Genomic DNA, 20,576 nt, shown 5'->3' with positions numbered 1-20,576 from the left:
ATGATATACGAATGCAAAAATGGTAACTTGGCTTAGATACCTCGAGTTAATAACTGTGGAAGTGCTTAATGAACACTAAGCTGCGAGGCGGCTCTGTCCCAGTGTGGGGATGTAATGCCAATAAGGAGGGGGGACGAGCATTGATTTTGGTTAAAACAAATTAAGATTTCATGTGGCCACATGGCGGCATTAGTGTACATGAGACAACCAGTTGAGCTATGATATAACGACATCTGGAGAAATATTCTATGCCGCACTGTTCAAAACTGTTCGGAAAGCCAAAATTATTATCTGGAAGTTTATCTTAGAAAGTACTGAATTAATAGCCATAGTTGGAATACCTGTAGGATCACATATCGTTGACTTTGCAAAGTTAATAAAGTTGCCGGATTTCACAAAGCTATTCGGAAGTTCAAATTTATTATGCGTAAGATTAGTTAGTCATTTGCTAGCAGTACAAGTTTACACGTCTATCATTTGGGAATAATATCTTGAAATTTTAGATAAATGTTATTTGCAAGGCGTTTGCTCGGAAGGTCAACATCAATATGCTGAAGTTCAGATTGATAGTGATACGCGAAACTAAAAGTTGGATAAAATGTACAGAGTTGGATTGGATTGGATTTGTATTGGATTGGATTTGAATTGGATTTTGATTGGATTGGATTTTAATTGGAGTTGGATTGGGTTCGGATTGGATTTGAATTGAAGTTGGATTGGATTCGGATCGGATTTGGATTGGATTGGTTTTGTGTTGGATTGGATTCGGATCGGATTTGGATTGGATTTGGATTGGATTGGTTTTGTGTTGGATTGGATTTGGAATGGATTTGAATTGGATCTCGTTTGGATTTGGGTTGGATAGGATTTGGATTGAATTTTGATTGGATTTGTATTGGATCTCGATTGGATTTGGGTTGGATAGGATTTGGATTGAATTTTGATTGGAATTGGATCGGATTTGGGTTGGATTTGGATTGGATTTGGATTGGATTTGGATTGGATTTGGATTGGATTTGGATTGGAATTGGATTGGATTTGGATTGGATTTGGATTGGATTTGGATTAGATTTGGATTGGATTTGGATTGGATTTAGATTGGATTTGGATTGGATTTGGATTGGATTTGGATTGGATTTGGATTGGTTTGGATTGGTTTGGATTGGTTTGGATTGGTTTGGTTGGTTTGGATTGGTTTGGATTGGTTTGGATTGGATTTGGATTGGTTTGGATTGGTTTGGATTGGATTTGGATTGGATTTGGATTGGTTTGGATTGGTTGGATTGGTTTGGATTGGTTTGGATTGGTTTGGGATTGGTTTGGATTGGTTTGGATTGGTTTGGATTGGTTTGGATTGGTTTGGATTGGATTTGGATTGGTTTGGTTTGGTTGGATTTGGATTGGATTTGGATTTGGTTGGTTTGGATTGGTTTGGATTGATTTGGATTGGTTTGGATTGGTTTGGATTGGTTTGGATTGGATTTGGATTGGTTTGGATTGGTTTGGATTGGTTTGGATTGGTTTGGATTGGTTTGGATTGGTTTGGATTGGTTGGATTGGTTTGGATTGGTTTGGTTGGTTTGGATTGGTTTGGATTGGTTTGGATTGGTTTGGATTGGTTTGGATTGGTTTGGATTGGTTTGGATTGGTTTGGATTGGTTTGGATTGGTTTGGATTGGTTTGGATTGGTTTGGATTGGTTTGGATTGGTTTGGATTGGTTTGGATTGGTTTGGATTGGTTTGGATTGGTTTGGATTGGTTTGGATTGGTTTGGATTGGTTTGGATTGGTTTGGATTGGTTTGGATTGGATTTGGATTGGTTTGGATTGGTTTGGTTGGTTTGGATTGGTTTGGATTGGTTTGGATTGGTTTGGATTGGTTTGGATTGGTTTGGATTGGTTTGGATTGGTTTGGATTGGTTTGGATTGGTTTGGATTGGTTTGGATTGGTTTGGATTGGTTGGATTGGTTTGGATTGGTTTGGTTGGTTTGGATTGGTTTGGATTGGTTTGGTTGGTTTGGATTGGTTTGGTTGGTTTGGATTGGTTTGGTTGGTTTGGATTGGTTTGGATTGGTTTGGATTGGTTTGGTTGGTTTGGTTGGTTTGGATTGGTTTGGATTGGTTTGGGATTGGTTTGGGATTGGTTTGGATTGGTTTGGATTGGTTTGGATTGGTTTGGGATTGGTTTGGATTGGTTTGGATTGGATTTGGATTGGTTTGGATTGGTTTGGATTGGTTTGGATTGGATTTGGATTGGTTTGGATTGGTTTGGATTGGTTTGGATTGGTTTGGATTGGTTTGGATTGATTGGATTTGGTTTGGATTGGTTTGGATTGGTTTGGATTGGTTGGTTGGTTGGATTGGTTTGGATTGGTTGGATTGGATTGGTTTGGTTGGTTTGGATTGGTTTGGATTGGTTTGGATTGGTTTGGTTGGTTTGGATTGGTTTGGTTGGTTTGGATTGGTTTGGATTGGTTTGGATTGGTTTGGATTGGTTTGGATTGGTTTGGATTGGTTTGGATTGGTTTGGATTGGTTTGGATTGGTTTGGATTGGTTTGGATTGGTTTGGATTGGTTTGGTTGGTTTGGTTGGTTTGGATTGGTTTGGATTGGTTTGGTTTGGTTGGTTTGGATTGGTTTGGATTGGTTTGGATTGGTTTGGATTGGTTTGGTTGGTTTGGATTGGTTTGGATTGGTTTGGATTGGTTTGGATTGGTTTGGTTGGTTTGATTGGTTTGGATTGGTTTGGATTGGTTTGGATTGGATTTGGATTGGTTTGGATTGGATTTGGATTGGTTTGGATTGGTTTGGATTGGTTTGGATTGGATTTGGATTGGATTTGGATTGGTTTGGATTGGTTTGGATTGGTTTGGTTGGTTTGGATTGGTTTGGATTGGTTTGGACTGGATTTGGATTGGATTTGGATTGGTTTGGTTGGATTTGGATTGGTTTGGATTGGATTTGGATTGGTTTGATTGGTTTGGATTGGATTTGGATTGGATTTGGATTGGATTTGGATTGGATTTGGATTGGATTTGGATTGGATTTGGATTGGATTTGGATTGGATTTGGATTGGATTTGGATTGGATTTTAATTGGATTTGGATTTGATTTGGATTGGATTTTTTAGAAACGAAAATATGGATCATGTTTTAAATTTCGCGACCAACAATTTGGGTTGGTGTGTAGTTTTTTTTGTGTGTAGTTTTAAATGGAGTTAGCCGGACGCTCAAATGCAACAGATGTTCACTTTCGTTTCATTTGAATAACCCAGGAGAAAAACAAGCATTGCATGTTATGCTAAAAGATTTTATTGCGTTTTTAATGAGAGAAGAAGGTGAATGTGGGGTTTGGGTAAAATACCTACAGCGTGTGTTTATTGATTTCATACCCCAGCGTGTCAATCAGCGAGCAGCAAGCTATGATTCTGCCTCTTCCAGTCAGATCTCCGCGACGTGCACACTCATCCACGGACTTGCTGTCATGACTTCGTTCCGGCCATTTAGGGCCACACAGCAAATAATAAAAAAACAATAAATCAAATAAAAATAACTATTTAACCAAATAAATTCATCCTCATTTTAGTAACGCTGCTAATTTGTTTCTATAGAAAATGTTGTCACAGACATGTGGATAGATTGGAACTAAATTTACTATTAATTGAATTCTTGAAATCTTGTTCAAACTGAGAATAGGATCCAAATCCGCAAATTGCTTTATTTTTATGTCTGTGCTCGCGATGCATTTACAGGATTGATTGGTTTACCTATTTCTAAACTTTTTACCAATTATCGATAACAAATAGTTAAAAAGCAGTATTTTCAGAATAATACTCGAAGTTTCTCCCGCCCTGCTCGTTTTTTTGTCAATAAATGGACATGAGCGGGATGGGAATAACTATGATCTACTTCTAGCTGCTCATTGAACAGCATTAAGTTATTTTAGTGTGATTAGCTACACAGGTGAGTTTAAATAATTAGAAAATAATTGGTACGCGGTTGTTCCTGATTTCGTTCTGTACGTCAGATTGTCCGGGAAGAACGTGAACTGCCAAATAAGAAATTTCTGCTCTGCTGAGCATATATTTATTACCTAGTACGCGATTGTTTGTGTTAACGCCGGGCTGTCCAAGGGTGCCTGTCGGATCGTGTTATGGCTTTGTACGTTACTTAATCCTATCCCACCCGAGCAGCAGAAGTCAGGCAAATCTGGTTGCAGCAACTTGATTGTGACTAAATCTGGTCACATATGAGTTGCAGTAACCTATGTGAAATATGTGTGCTGATAGGGCATAGACTGAAGTTAATACAAACATAAAAAATCCCTTATAGCAAACATAATAATCTATCCCAAGACAACCGTGGAGATGCAGAGGTGCTCTAGCTATATAGTAGCAACGACAGTCAAAGCAACAAGCCTTCCCTTCCTAAATTACCGTTAGGATGTGTCCGTTGACTTGAAATACACGAGCTATAAAAATATGCACATTAAGAATGGATGCCTGATCCAAAGCTCCATTCAATTGATTCTATGTACAATTGGACAAGTTCTGCTCAATCACTGAATAGTAACTAGTAACTACTACTAATTCTTCTTCTTCTTATTGGCATTACATCCACAAACTGGGACAGAACCGCCACGCAACTTAGTGTTAAGCATTTCCACAGTTATTAACTGCGAGGTTTTTAAACCAGGTTACCATTTTTGCATTCATATATCATGAGGCTAGCACGATGATACTTTTATGCCCAGGGAAGTTGGGACGATTTCCAATCCGAAAATTGCCTAGACCGGCACCGGGAATCGAACCCAGCCACTCTCAGCATGGTCTTGCTTTGCAGCCGCGCGTCTTATCGCACGGCTAAGGAGGGCCCCACAGTAACAACAAATTGCGATAAAAAAAACTACTGAAAACCCCGATAATCATCAGGAGTTGTCCATGGGGGTCTTTGGAAGGAGTTCACTAGGGATACCAATGGTACAAATGAAAAGTTTGTCTACTAACGTATGATCAATTCCTTTCATAATCTCAAAATTCTCCTTGCCTTTAATGGGGAAGAAGGAAATTGACAGTCCTACCTTTAGAAAAAATCATTTATTTCCACTTAAATTTATTTAATAATTTATGCTTTACATAAGTTATCTTATTCATATTTTGTCCCTAATTTATCCTAAATCTGTCCGAAAGTTGTAGTTTGACTGCAAAGAAGAGATTTCGAAGATTGCATTCATCACTTGTGTAAATAGTTCAACAGTATCAGTGCTTTGCTTATTTGCATTTTGCTATGGTCAAACCCTGTAACGTTCATGTGGACAGCCTTGGCATTGCCGTTAAGAAATACAATTTCAAAATACTGAGATCATATTTTGAAAAGATTTTATACGCCCGTCGAGTTTTCCCTAACTATCCACAAATGAATCCCACTTCCGGTTTATATGTATTAGGCCAATTATCGCCATCTTATGAAAATACCAGCACAAGATGGGAAATGTTATCTTTCGATGTTTTTTATTAGAATTTTCAACCGAAAGTGAATTCATCGTTATTCAAAGACGATTTGTTTTTTTATCATAGTGCTTTGTATTCTGATCTAACATTTAGAGAAAATGTGCGAAGTTATGTTCCTGTAGTTTTGGATGATGTACTCAAGAAAATGTAAACTATAGGAAAAATGGCCTGATGAATGCAATTCGTGAGGGATGAGACGACGCTTAACTAAAACGTTAATGTTAAGATCTTCACTAGCCTAGTACTACTAATCTATTGAGAGAATGTTAAAGGTTTAAGTCTTTTTTTTATTCATCAATCATATTACTATTATTCCGATGCCGGAACATCGTTGATCTTGCCAGCAACGATCACCAAATCGTCGACGGTATCACGCACGAAGAACAAGAATGGCCTGTCGATGACGAATTCTTCCACTTCAATGCCAGTTGTTTTTGCTTCAACTTTGTTGGTAGCGGATAGGGCAGTTTCACTACTGGATCCTTCATCTACCCGGATCGAAACGTGCTGGACCAGTTCATCGACATGAATCTTCTGCTCTTCTGTGATTCCGCTGAGGTTTGCTTTGGAGGTGAACATCTTGATCAGTCCCAGCTGAAATAGAGATAGCGTTAAACAGAAGTGGCCCACAAGTGATGCTTCCCAAATTATAGAGACCTTGGCCAAAGCCTTTTCAGCTCTGCTAGTTGTGTCAATTTGGAATTTGGGCATAGTGATTTGAACTGGAATTTCGTTGAGGTCTTTCTGAGCGCTGCTCAAACTATGGCAGTTAAAGTTTTTGATCAACTCTTTGAGCCCGTCGGCCTTGTTGGGTACCATCAGCATCAGTGAATAGCGTGAGTTCTGTGGCGAGAATGGATATTGATAAAAGAGTTATTTTAGCTAAGTCCGTAATTAACTTACATTGTATGGCAGTTGAATAAACTTGGCATCCAGTTCTTCACTTGATCCCACGCTGAATTTGCCCGTTGAACGCATTGTGGTCACTGGTTTCGACTGGCCGTTGGTGGAAAAGTATCCTACGTCGGACTGAACCTGTGGAAAATGAACGATACCTGAGTTAGATCCCGACGTGTATTCATCAGTTAGAGAATTGCTGACATAAATAAAAATAAAGGTAGTTCACAGTTGCAATTTAATTGAGTGCCATATGAGCAAGCAATAAGTCGTGTAAATACTAATTTCGTCGATTCAATAATCCCAGCAATTCAATTTCAAATCCAAACATAATCTTTGGGAATATGGCAAAATTAAACAAGATATCAGAGGTTATACCGATTAAAATATTTTGTATTTAAGGATTATTTTCTCATATTTGGAGCATATCCAACGTAATAAAACTAAAGCGGGAGCAAAGTAGGATTTTGCCCCAATTTTCAAATCCTACAGTTCATCAATACACACTCACCTCAAACGGACTGGCCCAACTCCCGCGGTAGTACAACCCATTGAATAGCAACATCTTCGACTCATTTTGATCTTGATCCCCTTCTTTGGCATTAACTTTACGTCCGACTAAAGAGTTTCCGCTCAGGGCCGAGGCAACATCTCCCGACAGAAAAGACCGTCTGACGTTGAACTAGAACGAAAACATACAATTAAAAAATTATATTCCAACCAGCCAAGCATATCTCACCCTCTGCCTCGAAGCCTGGCTCTCCACAGCATGCATAATCTCATGCTCATCGCTCTCCAGCTTCTTCAATGATAAACTGACCTTCTGTGGAGCATCCACCTCAACTCTGTCCACCTGTTTAACGGCAGCCTTCGACAATGGTTCGTCTAACACCTCGTTCGTGTGCTCGTCCTTTTGTTTAGCAATTTCTTCCTTAATTTGTGTTGGTTCCACGTACTCCTTATCTTCAATATCCTTGTCGAACTTGGGATTCTCCGCGTCATCCACCTCGTCATACTTGGTTGCAACACCGACATCCGATCGCACATTATCCAATGGAACTGATTTGATCTTAAGATCTTCAAAATCGATAATATCCTTGCTGTTGTTATTCGATGGAACAACCTGGACTACGACGATCGCTTCTTCATCCGGAGTAAGATCAATCGAAGGTTCAATTGATCCCAGTGATGTCTTCGGTTCATCAAAGTTGTAATCGTTACGTTCAATATCACGAACATCTACATAGTAGTTGCTCTGTAGCACTGAACGATAATCTGGCTTGATCGTGTTATCCTTGTAGATATAAAACCAGCTCTTGAACTGAGGCTCATTGGCTGGGTTTTGGGCACTGAGTCGCTTCAGAGCTTGGTCAAACGCACTGCGAACTAAACTATAATGTTTTAAACAGTCTATCCAAACTTCAATAAGTCACAATAAATTACCTTGATTTCGCTCCGTTGGAAACTTGAGAACATCGTACAGTTCCTCCCTAGTTGCACCTTCGGCACCCTCACTGATCATCGCCAAAATGGACGCAAATCCAACCGGCGAAAACACCTGATTGGCGGGAGAATCGACGCTGCCCTTCAGCATGCTGGCCGTTATTATGTTGGTCGAATGACCGACCACCGGCTCGTCGGCTACATCCTTCGCGTGGAGATCCTTTGGCAGGGCACTAACCAAACAGGCACATATCGCAACCAGTAAAACTGCGAATAATTAGAGAGAGAAGAGTACTAATTAGTATTTTTATATTATTAGATTAACATTATCAAATGAATAGATTTGGTGAGCTTCTGATCAATAATTTCATCAACAATCAATGACAATTATGGTGATAATGATGATGATACTACCATATATATGAGCAAGGCAGGGTGCCTCCAGACGCAAAGATTATCGAATATTATCGAACCTCCGTGGTTTTCTCACGAAAAGAAAGCTTAGAGAGCACCAGGAAAAGAATACGCCCTATTTTAAAATTGTATGTTTTTTTATATACATACATGTTACCTGCAAAAAATAAATATATGTTTTCCTTTTCAATAGTAATTGAATAAAGTATTGTTAAAATGCCACCAGCAATACGAAATCTTCCAAATACATGAATGTTCTTCGACATTCAGGCAATGAGTCCAGCCCACGTAGGTTTGCCATACATTGAGATTGGTCGAGCTATAAACTGCCTATGATCGCATATTTGCAACATTTGCATTTTGGTTGATTTTGGAAAACTTTTGTCAATCCTCCCCACAAACTCATTTCCACCTTACCATAGATAAGCAAGATAGTAAAGCCTATTTTACTGTTGTGGGATTGGATGCAGTAAATTGAGCTTTCTGAACGAGTCACAGGCTTTCAACAAAATGAACAAAAATGTGAGTGTTACAAATATGCGATCATGGGCACTGCCATTGGCTTTCATTTCGTGACTATTTAAAAAAAAATCGAGCAACTTTTTTGACGTAAACTACGTCTAAGGGGAAGACTCAGATACAGGGTGTAAAACCGTAATTTCCAAATTCAAGACCGTCACGAAATTAGGATAGATTTCAAACGCTAATAGCGTCTTTATCTTTCGATGGATTTTCGACATTTGCTTATCAATCGATTCAGAAACTCTTCAGCAATTTGCCAATTCTATTGATACTATTGATTATCAACGTTGAACTATTGAAAATGTTGTTTCTTTCCAAACCGGGTGAAAAATTCAATTCCGTTCATAAATCCCCAACACGGACATCAGATTGCAGTAAGGTACGGGCCTTTTGATCCAATGTTTCGTTTTCCCCTGTGTATAAAAAGCCCCGTGTTTCGCGTGCGCGCGTCATTTTCATTCTGGATGTCACGGCGAGCGGACCAGGGCGTCTAGAAGCGGCCCCAGTGACAACGGCTGTCTCAGCGGTGGTGGTGCGGATGAAATTTTTTCGGTCGGTGGTGGTGGCGGTCGTGGAAGCAGCAGCACATCATTTACATCCGTGTCCCATCTTCGGCGGATCTGGTGGTCGCGCAGACCAGTGGCTGCTGTTAATAAGGCACATAAGTGGAAATTAATCGGTTCTTTTCAGGACCATCATTATATTTGGGAGGAAGGTTAAGTTGAAATAATTTTCCTAAAGTGCAACAGTTAGGAACTGGACAATTTTTCAATGAAATTTTCTAGCGTAATTCGGAGTTATATGATTTTAGTGATTGAGAATGTTGATATTAGACGAACTTTCTTCATAGAACAAAGCATTATTGTTTGGCATCGGTAGCGGAATCATAGCATTAGTGCCGGTCCGAGCATAGGCTGTCATCGGAAGATTGCTACAGCCATTTATTCACTAATTTGGCGTTTGCAACGATTTGGATGTTGTCGGCACAACATGAAATTTTTCCGCGAGACACTAATTTTGTATTTTTCCTGTTTATGATTGAAAAAGAAATCGGTTCTGAGATTAATTTTATTCAAAGCGCTATGCTAACGTCGGTAGTTGAATCCCAAGCAAGTAACGGAAGGAGACCATGCAAACAATTGATTCGCATTATGACTGAAAAAAATTGTATGGCGTCAGTATTGATGTTTGCTACAGATTTTTTGACGTAAACTTCGTCTAATGGGAAGACTCAGATACAGGGTTTAAAACGGAAATTCGAGACTGTCACAAAAATTGGTTTGGTCTGTTGTGGTAAAAACTCATGGACGATTCAAATCAAGCCCAACTCAGCACCTAAAAACTCATGGATAAGTTGAATCATCGTATGTTTTCTGTATGTATGTGGAATCACTGTATGTATGTAGAATCACCAGCGCGCGTCAAACGGAGAAGCTGCAAATATGTATTCGCATGGATGACTATCTACTAAAATTATAAGTCTTTCTCTGAATCGTGATCTCGTGATTCTACTACCGACGGAAAACAATCTGCCATCACCAAGCAATTAAGTTTTACCTTGATCAAAATTCATCTCGCCTCAAGTTGTGACTTAAGAGCTACTTTCATTGATGGTAGCCAATCGTTAGTAGGGGAAATTACGGCTTTGGCAGGTTCTATTATTGTCAGGGGAGTAACTGTAACTAATTAAGCTCAAATTTGGCCTAAACATGTTTTGCATATCAAAGAATATTGTGGCCAAATTTCATAAAAATTTGGCCCACAAAAACCCCCGGACAATAATAGAACAAAACCTGCCAAAGCCGTCATTCCCCCTACTTCATACAAGAAAATTAAATCTGAGCGCTGCTAATGTTAATGACGACGACCGCGCGACCCACACCATCGCCGGGAATAAAATTTCCGGTAGGGGTAGGAGCTCCGCCGATGCCGAAGGTGGTACCACGGTCTGCTCTCCGCGACATCTCGAACGAAATGGCTCGCGCGCGCGGAAGAGTAATCAATAAAGTAATTCATGTACTGTGAGTTTTGGTGCTCCATGTGACGCCCACCGAAGGATGTCTTTTCTTGCCTGGACATTCAGCAGTTCAACTATTTTCCTGCCGTTGGTGTATGTTTACTGATCAGCAGTGCTTAACATCACTTTCAACGGACCAACCCGACAGACGTCACGTTGAAGGACCACCATTATCAGAGATATCATCTAAGTGATTACATTCACCGGCACGCGATGAACATCACTTCAAATGGCTTCATGCCAACAGAAACAAACGGCACTTTTTCAGGGCCACCAAATATTTTGGTAGAAGAAAGATTGTGTTGTGATATGTACTTGATTTTCTGATATCCCATTTTATGTTGTTTGAGTGGAGTTCACATAATCTGTGTAAAACCATGAATTCAAACTGTTGCGCGCATGATTTCGCACAGAATTTATGAACCGCACTCGTCAATTCATCTCAGAATCTTGAGAAAAATTTCACTTTCCACCGACACCAGCCAAACCAATGAAGACCCCACCATAGGGAACAAATTTTCAGCCATCGTCTGCGAATAAATTTATTGCAACGTCTCTCTCCGACAAACTGTGCAGAATGGACCACGATCTGCTTTTCGCGACATCTCGAACGAAATGGCTTGCGCGCGCGGAAGAGCTGCTTTCTTGTGATCAATCAAGTTAAACCTGTAGCCACGCCTCTTTGGTGAGCGATTCGGTTACACAATATTTGCAGTCATACCGGACAACAAAGAGGCGGGACTAATGAGCCATCTTTATTCATTATAAGAAAACTGCTTTCCCCCGCGCGCGAGGCTTTTCATTTGAAATGTCGTGGAGAGCGGTCCCAGCATCGGTAGAGTTGCTGAGCGAACTCCAGCCCGTGTCGTGGATCGTGTGGTCGTCGTCGACATATTTGGGGAATCAATCGGTTCTTCTCAGGGCCACCATTCTACACAAAGGAAGATTGAGGCGAGGCGAATTTCATTCAAAGTGAAAATTAACCGCTTGGCGACGCCATAAAGTTGCCTGCCGTCCGTAGCAGAATCACGAGCGCGCGTCGGACGGAGATGGTTTCAGTGGCAGTGAAATTCTTATTCGGTTTTGTTATTCCAGCAGCACAATTACGGGCGCGCATCGTAGATGCTGCAAATATGTATTCGTATGGATGGCGTCAGTTGTTGTCAAGTGAAATTTTCTCTCAAGATTATGTTTTTTTCAGAATCACCATTTTACACAAAAGAATTAATTTGCCAGCATTTTGACGTAAACTACGTCTAAGAGGAAGCCTCGGATACAGGGTGCCAAATGAAAATTTCCAAATAGGGGACCGTCACGAAATCATGTAAGATTTCAAAAGTTAATAGCGACTTTATCTTTCGATAAATTTTCGAGATTTTATTATCAATAGATTCGGAAACTTTCCACCAATTCGTTAATTGTTTTAAAACTATTGATTATCAACGTAAAACTATTGAAAATTTTAGTTCTTTCACGTCTGGTAAAAGATTCAGAACTAACCAATTCCGTTAATGCATCCCCAACACGGACATCAGATTGCTGTAACGCACGCACTCTTTGGCCCACCGCTTCATTTTTCCTGTGCATAGTCGTGTCTTGCGGCCATTGGCGGCCGTCGACGGGTAGTTATTGCAGTAAATTATTCACAAAGATGACGTATGTAGCAAATAAGCGGAAAATCATTGAGTGGCTGTCGCCGGTGACAGCAGAATTGTGAAAATGCAATTTTCTCCGCGTTTTAACTCGCTGTCGACAAACCTTTTCTACTAAAAAATGTAAACAAATTCTATTGAACGCTGCCGATGCTGATGACAACCGCACGATGATTTCAAGCAAAACCGCAAACGCGCGCGTGAGAGCAGCTTTTTGAACTGACTTGAGACGATGGCTGCGCCGGTAGCGGTCCAAGTAACATCTGTATGGTCGTCGGTGGTGATTGAGAAAAATGTTTGTTTTCAGAACAAGATAAGTTTAAGATAATTTTTGGTTGAAATTCGCTATTGTGTCATGTATACAACCTAATGTTCATATGATATTACTATTCCCATTGCACTAAGAGGTTTTACGTAGTTTACGTCGAGCGGTCGTGTCTTGTACACAACCCTTCTGATTTTTTCTCTCTTAATCGGAACTTTTTAGATGGAAAACCATCGATTATTTACTGCGTCCCTTATTAAATGAGATTCCTAATTTTTTTCTTCCAACCTTCATATAAAAACTAAGGAGGAATCGATTATTTCCAAGTTATAGTCTAAATAACTTGTTTATTGGAGCTCACGCGTCAAAGAGCCTAACGAAGCCAAACCACCCGACTTGGACATTAATTTACAATGTTGTGAAAACTCATATGTGAATATGTACGTTATGTGGAAGATATTGATTTGGAAAATGTATTGGAGGTAACCACTTTCCCTTCGATGGGACTCGAACCCATGACCCTACAGTACGCTAGACTGGTGCTTTAACCAACTAAGCTACGAAGGACCTCCGTCGGCCTTCGCAACCTAGCGGCTACTGAACGAGCTCGAGATTCTCAAATTGGACGCATAGTCCAAAATCGTTAAATTTATTAACAGCTAAGAAAGGCTTGGATGGAGATTATGCACTGCAACGCAATCTTATGCACTTATACACCCAATTCTTTCCCAACAAATTCAAAAATTTAAACTTGTTATGTGAATGAATAAGTTTGACTGGTGTCACAAAATTATTCAAAACGATTGACCATGTTAAACAATAATTTACCATGGTAATATAAGGGCCCTTCCATGCGGTAATATATACAGAGGATGGACAAAATAAGTAGGATAGGCAAATTTTGGGTAAAATTAGATGTGTTGTAACTATCTTAGTTATCATCCGATTTTGACAATTCAGGCATGCCTGAACTATAGAAAGTTAATGCAGTTTGACGGTATGTCCATGGAACTGACTATGGCCACCGGATTCCATAGATATTCCGGATTTTTCGGAGGTAGGTTCAAAACCGTAAATTTGAGGTGGATATTAGGAGAAGTTGTGGTTAAAAATTTAATAATATTAATGACCACAAAAAAAGTAGGGCTCTTGCCGATTGGAACCATATATTGAGATTTGGAATCGGACTAGAATCAAGTGAGATATGGCCTTTTTTTTATAATCGGTTCCGATCGATACTTATCAAAGGGGTCAGGACACAACTTCATTTAAATTTCGCTTTTTGATAGATCGTTCACTATGATTTTATTCCAGAAGGCTTCCAATGTGTCAAGAATATAAAACCAATTGAATAAACGGATCCTGGAGTCGCTGGGATGCCCCCGGGGAACCTGTGAATGAGGGCATTTAAGTTTTAGCACCAAACCAGTCATTCGACGGCTCTTTTTTATGGTTTTCGATCAGGAGGCGAAGTATGAACATAAAATGGTCAACTGACGGTTCCGACCGCTTCCAGGACCTACGGATTGGCCCCGGGGAACCTGTGAATGGGGACATTTAAGTTTTAGCACCAAACCAGTCATTTGACGGCTCTTTTTTCATGGTTCTCGATCAGGAAGCGAAGTATGAATATAAAATGATCAATTGACGGCTCTGACCGTTTCCAGGTCATACGGATTGGCCCCGGGGAACCTGTGGACGGAGACATTTTAGTTTTAGCACCAAAACCAGTCATTCGACGCCTCTTTTTTCATGGTTTTCGATCAGGAAGCGAAGTACGAAAATAAAATGGATCATTGACAGCACTGACAGCTTCCAGGACGCATGGATTGTCCCCGGGGAACCTGTGGAAGGGAACGTATAAATTTTAGCACCAAAATCAGTCATTCGACGACTCTTTTTTTATAGGTTTTCGATCAGGAAGCAAAGTATAAATATAAAATGACCATTGACAGCATTGACCGCTTCCAGGACCTACTGGTCGCTCCCGAGGAACCTGTGGAAGGGTACATTTTAGTTTTTACACCAAAATCAATCATTCGACAGCTCTTCTTTCATATAAGCAAAGTATGAATATAAAATGGACCATTGATGGCTCTGACCGCTCTCAGGACCTACGGATTGCCCCCGGGAAACCTGTGGAAGGGAACATTTAAGTTGCAGCACCAAAACCAATAACTCGACTGCTTTTTTCGTGAGTTTTGATCAGGAAGCGAAGTATGGGTATAAAATGAACCATTGATGGAGCTGACCGCTTCCAGGACTCACGGATTGCCCCCGGGGAACTGTTGAAGCGGACATTTTAGTTTTAGCACTAAAACCAATCATTGGACGGCTCTTTTTTATGGGTTTCAAACAGGATGTGAAGTATGAACAAGAAATGGACCATTGACGGCTCTGACCGCTTTCTGGGCGGTATCCGTAGCTCACGGGGAACCTGTGGAAGGGAAAATTTTAGTTTTAGCATCAAAACCAGTCATTCGGCGGCTCTTTTTTACGGTTTTCGATCAGGAAGCGAAGTATGAATATAAAATGGACCATTGACGGCTCTGACCGCTTCCAGGACCTACGGATTGGCCCCGGGGAACCTGCGGATGATCCTTGATAAATTCCGAGAGTACAACTTGCAGATTGTAGATTGTAGATTGCAGACGAAGTATCAACCTCGTTTGTGACCTTAGACCTTAGAGGATTGAAGCAGGGTGATACACTTTTGAGTTTATTGTTAAACATTGCCCTCGAGGGTGCTATTAGGAGATCTGGCGTAGAGGAACGGCACTATCATCACACGGTCGCATATGCTCCTAGGCTTTGCGGACGACATCGACCTTATTGAAACCAATCGCAGAGCAGTAGCGGAAGTTTTGTCCCCCTGAAAAGGGAGACGGCGAGGAACGGCCTAACTATTAACTCTACCAAGATAAAGTACACGGTGGCAGGTAGGTACAGAGGAAGACCTAGTGGTGTTGATGCTGAGGTAGTGTTTGATGGGGATGTGTTTCAAGTCGTTGAAGAATTTGTTTACCTTGGAACACTTGTGACATGCGACAATGACGTTTCCCGTGAAGTGAAAAGACGTGTTGCTGCAGCGAATAGGGCCTTTTAAGAATTACGTAACCAGCTTAGGTCCCGCAACATGCTGACGGATACGATATTTGCTCTATAAAAAACTCTGTTCCTACCAGGGGCCCTTTGTGGACTTGAAGCATGGGTATTAATAGAGGCTGACCGGAGAGCTTTCGGGGGTTTCGAGCGAAAAGTGCTGCGTACAATACTCGGAGGAAAACAAGAAAATGGTGTGCGGCGCAGACGCATGAATCATGAGCTGTATCAAGTATAAAAAGAAGAAAATATCTCGGGTACTTATTCAAAAGAACGCATGTGATTTTGTAAACATTGATTTAAACGTCGCTTTGTTCAATCTGATGGCACTTCCAGGCAAACCAACACCACCAACAGGTAGCCGAAGCCTCCCTCTATCTGTCTATGATGATGTTTACAAAATCACATACGTCCTCTTGAATAAGTACCCAAGATATTGTGAATCGTATAAAATACGGCAGACTTCAGTGGGCTGGTCACTTAGTGCGAATGTCGGAAGAAAAGATAGCAAAAACAATATTCAACAGAGAACCAGTATGTGGCCGGCGACTTCGTGGAAGGCCACGAACACGCTGGCTGCACGCGGTGGAATTAGACCTGGGGACCCTAAACGTTCGGGGAAACTGGAGGAACATCGCCCAAGACCGACCATTATGGAGCTCTACAATACGCCAGGCATAGGTGTATCGACGCTGTAGCCAACCAGGTATCCAGGTAGGTATTCAATTACTATTGAAAAGGAAAACATAATATATTTCGTGTTTGTATCTAACATGTACGTATAAGGGTTCAAGGAACCATACAATTTTCATATAAAGCGTATTAAAAATTTCACCGATGAAAGATTTTAAAACACTCCGTATCCTTTTACTGGTGCTCTAAGCTTTCTAAGAAAACAAAATGACAAATGATTTTAAAATTATTTTCAGCATTTAGTGGATTGTCTTTACTTGTCGTAATCCGAGTTTGTACCATTCCATTTAACTCTTGTGGGTAGGGCCAAAACAGGTTAAATGGTTCCAAAAGCAGAAACGTTGCATAGCATATCATAGTTACGGTGTACTTCGTAGATTGGACACTAGTGATACTCATGTTTTTCTTTTGAAATCCTTATTTAGATTGCTATCAGAAATCAAGGTGGGTGTGGTCCTTGATTTCAATCTAGGATAAAAATCACAAAAGCATGATGATTACTACTCCTGGCCACGCCCATCTTCAGCATAACTTGGGAGGGGAAGGAAGTGTTGTTGTAATACTTACTTAATTAGAGGCCCCCGACTCAGCGACACCCTCATAAGTACCACGGAGTTGGATATTGGGGAAGGTATTCGTTGTGTCAGGATTCCAAAGGCAGAAACGTTTATGCAAAAAACACGGAAGAATAGAGAATCTCCTTCCAGATAACAGTCCGTACAAACGATCCAACAAAAAAAAAATGAAATTTGCAATACTTGTCAAGCTTTCCACGGGATGATGGAAGTATACTTTGGTAAACGAAAAATGTTGATTACGCATGGAAAACGATGGAAACGTCAACATATTTACCTAATGTTTTCACAATCGATTTCACTTTTAATGTTTTTTTTTATTTTCTTTCTTTTAGGTTATTTAAGAACTGCTGACAGTTGACCGTATTATAAAACACGCCTGGAGGGAACGATACCATTCATTTTATGTGCCAGGGTAAGAAAATGATTGATTTTTAGTGCTATGATGATCAATAGAAGTGCGGTCGAAATATTGAAACATGTAGGGGGAGATCCCCCAGCGCCAGATACCTCCCAATACCGGACACTTCTAAAAACAACACTTGCAGAGATCCCTCCATAGTTTTATGTAGTACAAAAGAAAGATATTGAAAAGTCCTTTACCTGCACGGAATATCAGATCCTTATTATGTACACTTTGTACAAAAATTGAAATTGAACAAAAATGCCAAAAATGTTTCGACTTATTCTAGAAGGTTTGAATCAACAATATTAAAATCAATCGAATGCATTCTGATTATGTCGAGATGGTCAACATTAGTCATATATCAAATAGCGATCATGATTTGTTAGGTATATAATGTATCTATGGTGTATATCAATTTCTGTATCCGATAGCTGTCCCCCGGGTCCGGACAGTGAGTTTTTTCATGTGATAAAGTAGCCATTCTTCGCACCTGTTTTGTTAAACTTACTTCAATTCAAATGTTTTTCCTTGCTGAGGTATCAGAAAGCCACAGATATAGGCAGAAATAAATTTTAAAGATGTGATTGAAAATGGAGGGAATTTTGAGTAGGATGTAAGAAATTGAGCTGGAGAATCAAATAAGTTCTACTAACACGTATTTATATCTACAACTTGAAGCAAGTGGAAAATATTACTATTCTAAATGATGTTTTCACTCATGTAACAGGAACTTCGTCAATTTTGAACATGATGCTATAGTGTGCGGTACTCGATGACACTTTTATGAACAGTGAAAATTTTCACCAAAATTCATCGTCGAAAAACGTGTTCAAATGCTCAAATATAGTTTGTATGAATCATCAATGATCATATTTTGTGTATATGGTATACAAGCAAACATAATCCGGATAATTAGTGAGTTTTTCGTTAAACGGCTTATGTGTCCGGCACTGGGGGATCTCCCCCTGTTACTGGCTACGCGGGTTTCATAGATGGCCAGTGGGTGTGATTCCTCCAAGCGGTTATTTTCTGAAAATGCCACTTACAGCCATCGAGTGTGACAATGGGTCTGGGGGTGAGAATGGGACATCGCTCTCATCGGTAGTCTGTAGGTCGTAGAGCAAATTCGTTCGTTATATTTTAGTCTTCTTGCCCGTATCAATCTATTCTACAAGAATTCTAAGTAGTTGAAACAGTGACCCATTCTCACTTCCATTTGACCCATTATCACCCCCGACGATGGTGTCTTCAGATTCGGCATCAACTGCTGAAAATGGAGAGCTGACTCATATACAAATCGCGTTGTAAGACGCACAGAGACGATTTTCTAGGCACCGGAGTTCGAAAAACGAGGAATATTCTCTTAATGATAGAATTCTTCTAGATGTTTTTTTTTTACGTAAACGGGACCACAGCCATGCTTGGTTAGTCTTCCGAGTACGATGGTCAACAGTTCAGTTACCGCCAATCCAAAACACAGTTACCGCCAATCCATAACACGTCGACCCGACACACGATCAAGTCAACGATAACACCGAGCCGAGTCAACGATATCACACGGACAGCAAATATTAACAATCGATAATTATCATTATCGAATCACAACAAGGAGCAAGAAGTAAACACTTTTCACCATCTATAAATACCAGCAACCACCAGAATATGAACAGTTTGTGATTAGCTTCTTAGGACTTAGACAATAAGGTTCATAGTGAATAAAGTTTATTTTTTAAAAATAGGTTTTAAGTAGTAATTCGTTTAACTGTTTTCTGTGAATGTACAGTCGCCTCTCCACATTTCAATATTGAAGGGACCATCGAGATAGGGAGAGATCGAATAATGGAAGGAAAATTGAAATGATCCAAAAAAGCTCGTTGAGCTCGTTGCTATGACAAGCGACAACAAAACAAGTGTCACATCTTGTTGTTGATATGTTTGTTATTCACAGTTTAGTAGCCTAAAAATTTGAACATATCGACATGAGGAGAGTGAATGCAGAACAACATATGATTAGAACACATCGAGATAGAGAGATATCGAGATAGGGAGGATATCAAGATGTAAAGTACCCAAATGTAGATAAATATGGTAAACTTGCCTTCTGTTCAAATGAGTTAAAAAAAAGGTGTTCAATTCGCGTTCAAGTGAAACGACTTGCTCAATTAATTTGCCTACACTAGACTTAGAATAAGATAGTTCAGGAAAATTGAGCAAGTATAACTAGAAACGAACGATTAAACAATTTAATTTGTGCTGTTATGCATAAACGTTAGCGCCTGGATGCTGGCAGGCGGTGGGTAAGAAACCAGCAACTACTACTGGTGAATCACTAAGCGTCACCTGCATCCTCCTACCACTAGCAATCCGTGGTATTATTCTTAACCAGATTTCTCGAATACTGACACTACACGGCTATCTAGGCTTTTCAGGAAATGTAAGTCAAAATTGCATGCTGGCTATCGCCTTGTGTAGTCGAACAGCCCCGATTAACACTTAGTTAAATCATAGCACAGACATACAGACATAACACATGGCACATTTCCCACTAAAATTATTTGTCACGCAAACACTAACAACACCTGTTGTTAACATCGAATAGGGCAAATAATAAATCAGATGGAGGTAACTAGCAAACGTTAAATTCTAACTAATTCGATTCGCACGATACGATGCGATTTGGCCAACTAATATTTGAAACAATCGATAAATCAGTAAACGAGAATATGTTCTCGAGTGTTACGTCTGTTTTTCTCTTGATTATACTTCCAAACGCTGAACCTGACCTACCTAAACATTGCGTCAAATCAAACTAATTTTACCACTTCACTTCATGATTATTTTACGAAAATTACGGAAACTTGTTTCACACTATCAAAAAACTATGGAAGATGCTTCCTTATTTTCACGAAGTTATCACTTTACTGAAGTAGAATCTTTTACTCACTTTTGATGTTATTCTATTTTAAACAAAAATGAGTCGAATTCTAAGAAATTTTGAGTGGTCAGGCTTAGCGTGCTGGCAGTTTCGCAATGGTTTGAATGGGTTTGAACGGTCAATCTTTGAACTCATTTGTGATAAGA

At 40.0% G+C, this 20,576-nt stretch overlaps 1 protein-coding gene across 1 annotated transcript in view; it reads right to left on the bottom strand.

The window, feature by feature from the left end:
* The window catches only part of LOC134221676 (uncharacterized), a 90,618-nt gene that overhangs the window by 36,207 nt on the left and 33,835 nt on the right, over positions 1-20,576 (bottom strand). Inside the window, exons 2-7 of the mRNA XM_062700863.1 lie at positions 7,850-8,116; positions 7,146-7,792; positions 6,918-7,088; positions 6,413-6,544; positions 6,167-6,352; positions 5,822-6,103 (exon numbers count right to left, since the gene is read on the bottom strand). Of these exons, the coding sequence (XP_062556847.1) occupies positions 5,822-6,103; positions 6,167-6,352; positions 6,413-6,544; positions 6,918-7,088; positions 7,146-7,792; positions 7,850-8,116 (1,685 nt within the window). The remainder of the gene's footprint in view (positions 1-5,821; positions 6,104-6,166; positions 6,353-6,412; positions 6,545-6,917; positions 7,089-7,145; positions 7,793-7,849; positions 8,117-20,576) is intronic.

The sequence above is a fragment of the Armigeres subalbatus genome, chromosome 3 (assembly GCF_024139115.2).
Source record: "Armigeres subalbatus isolate Guangzhou_Male chromosome 3, GZ_Asu_2, whole genome shotgun sequence".
Lineage (NCBI taxonomy): Eukaryota > Metazoa > Arthropoda > Insecta > Diptera > Culicidae > Armigeres > Armigeres subalbatus.
The sequence above is the reverse complement of the archived record's forward strand: the minus strand, read 5'-3'. Positions and strand labels throughout refer to the sequence as shown.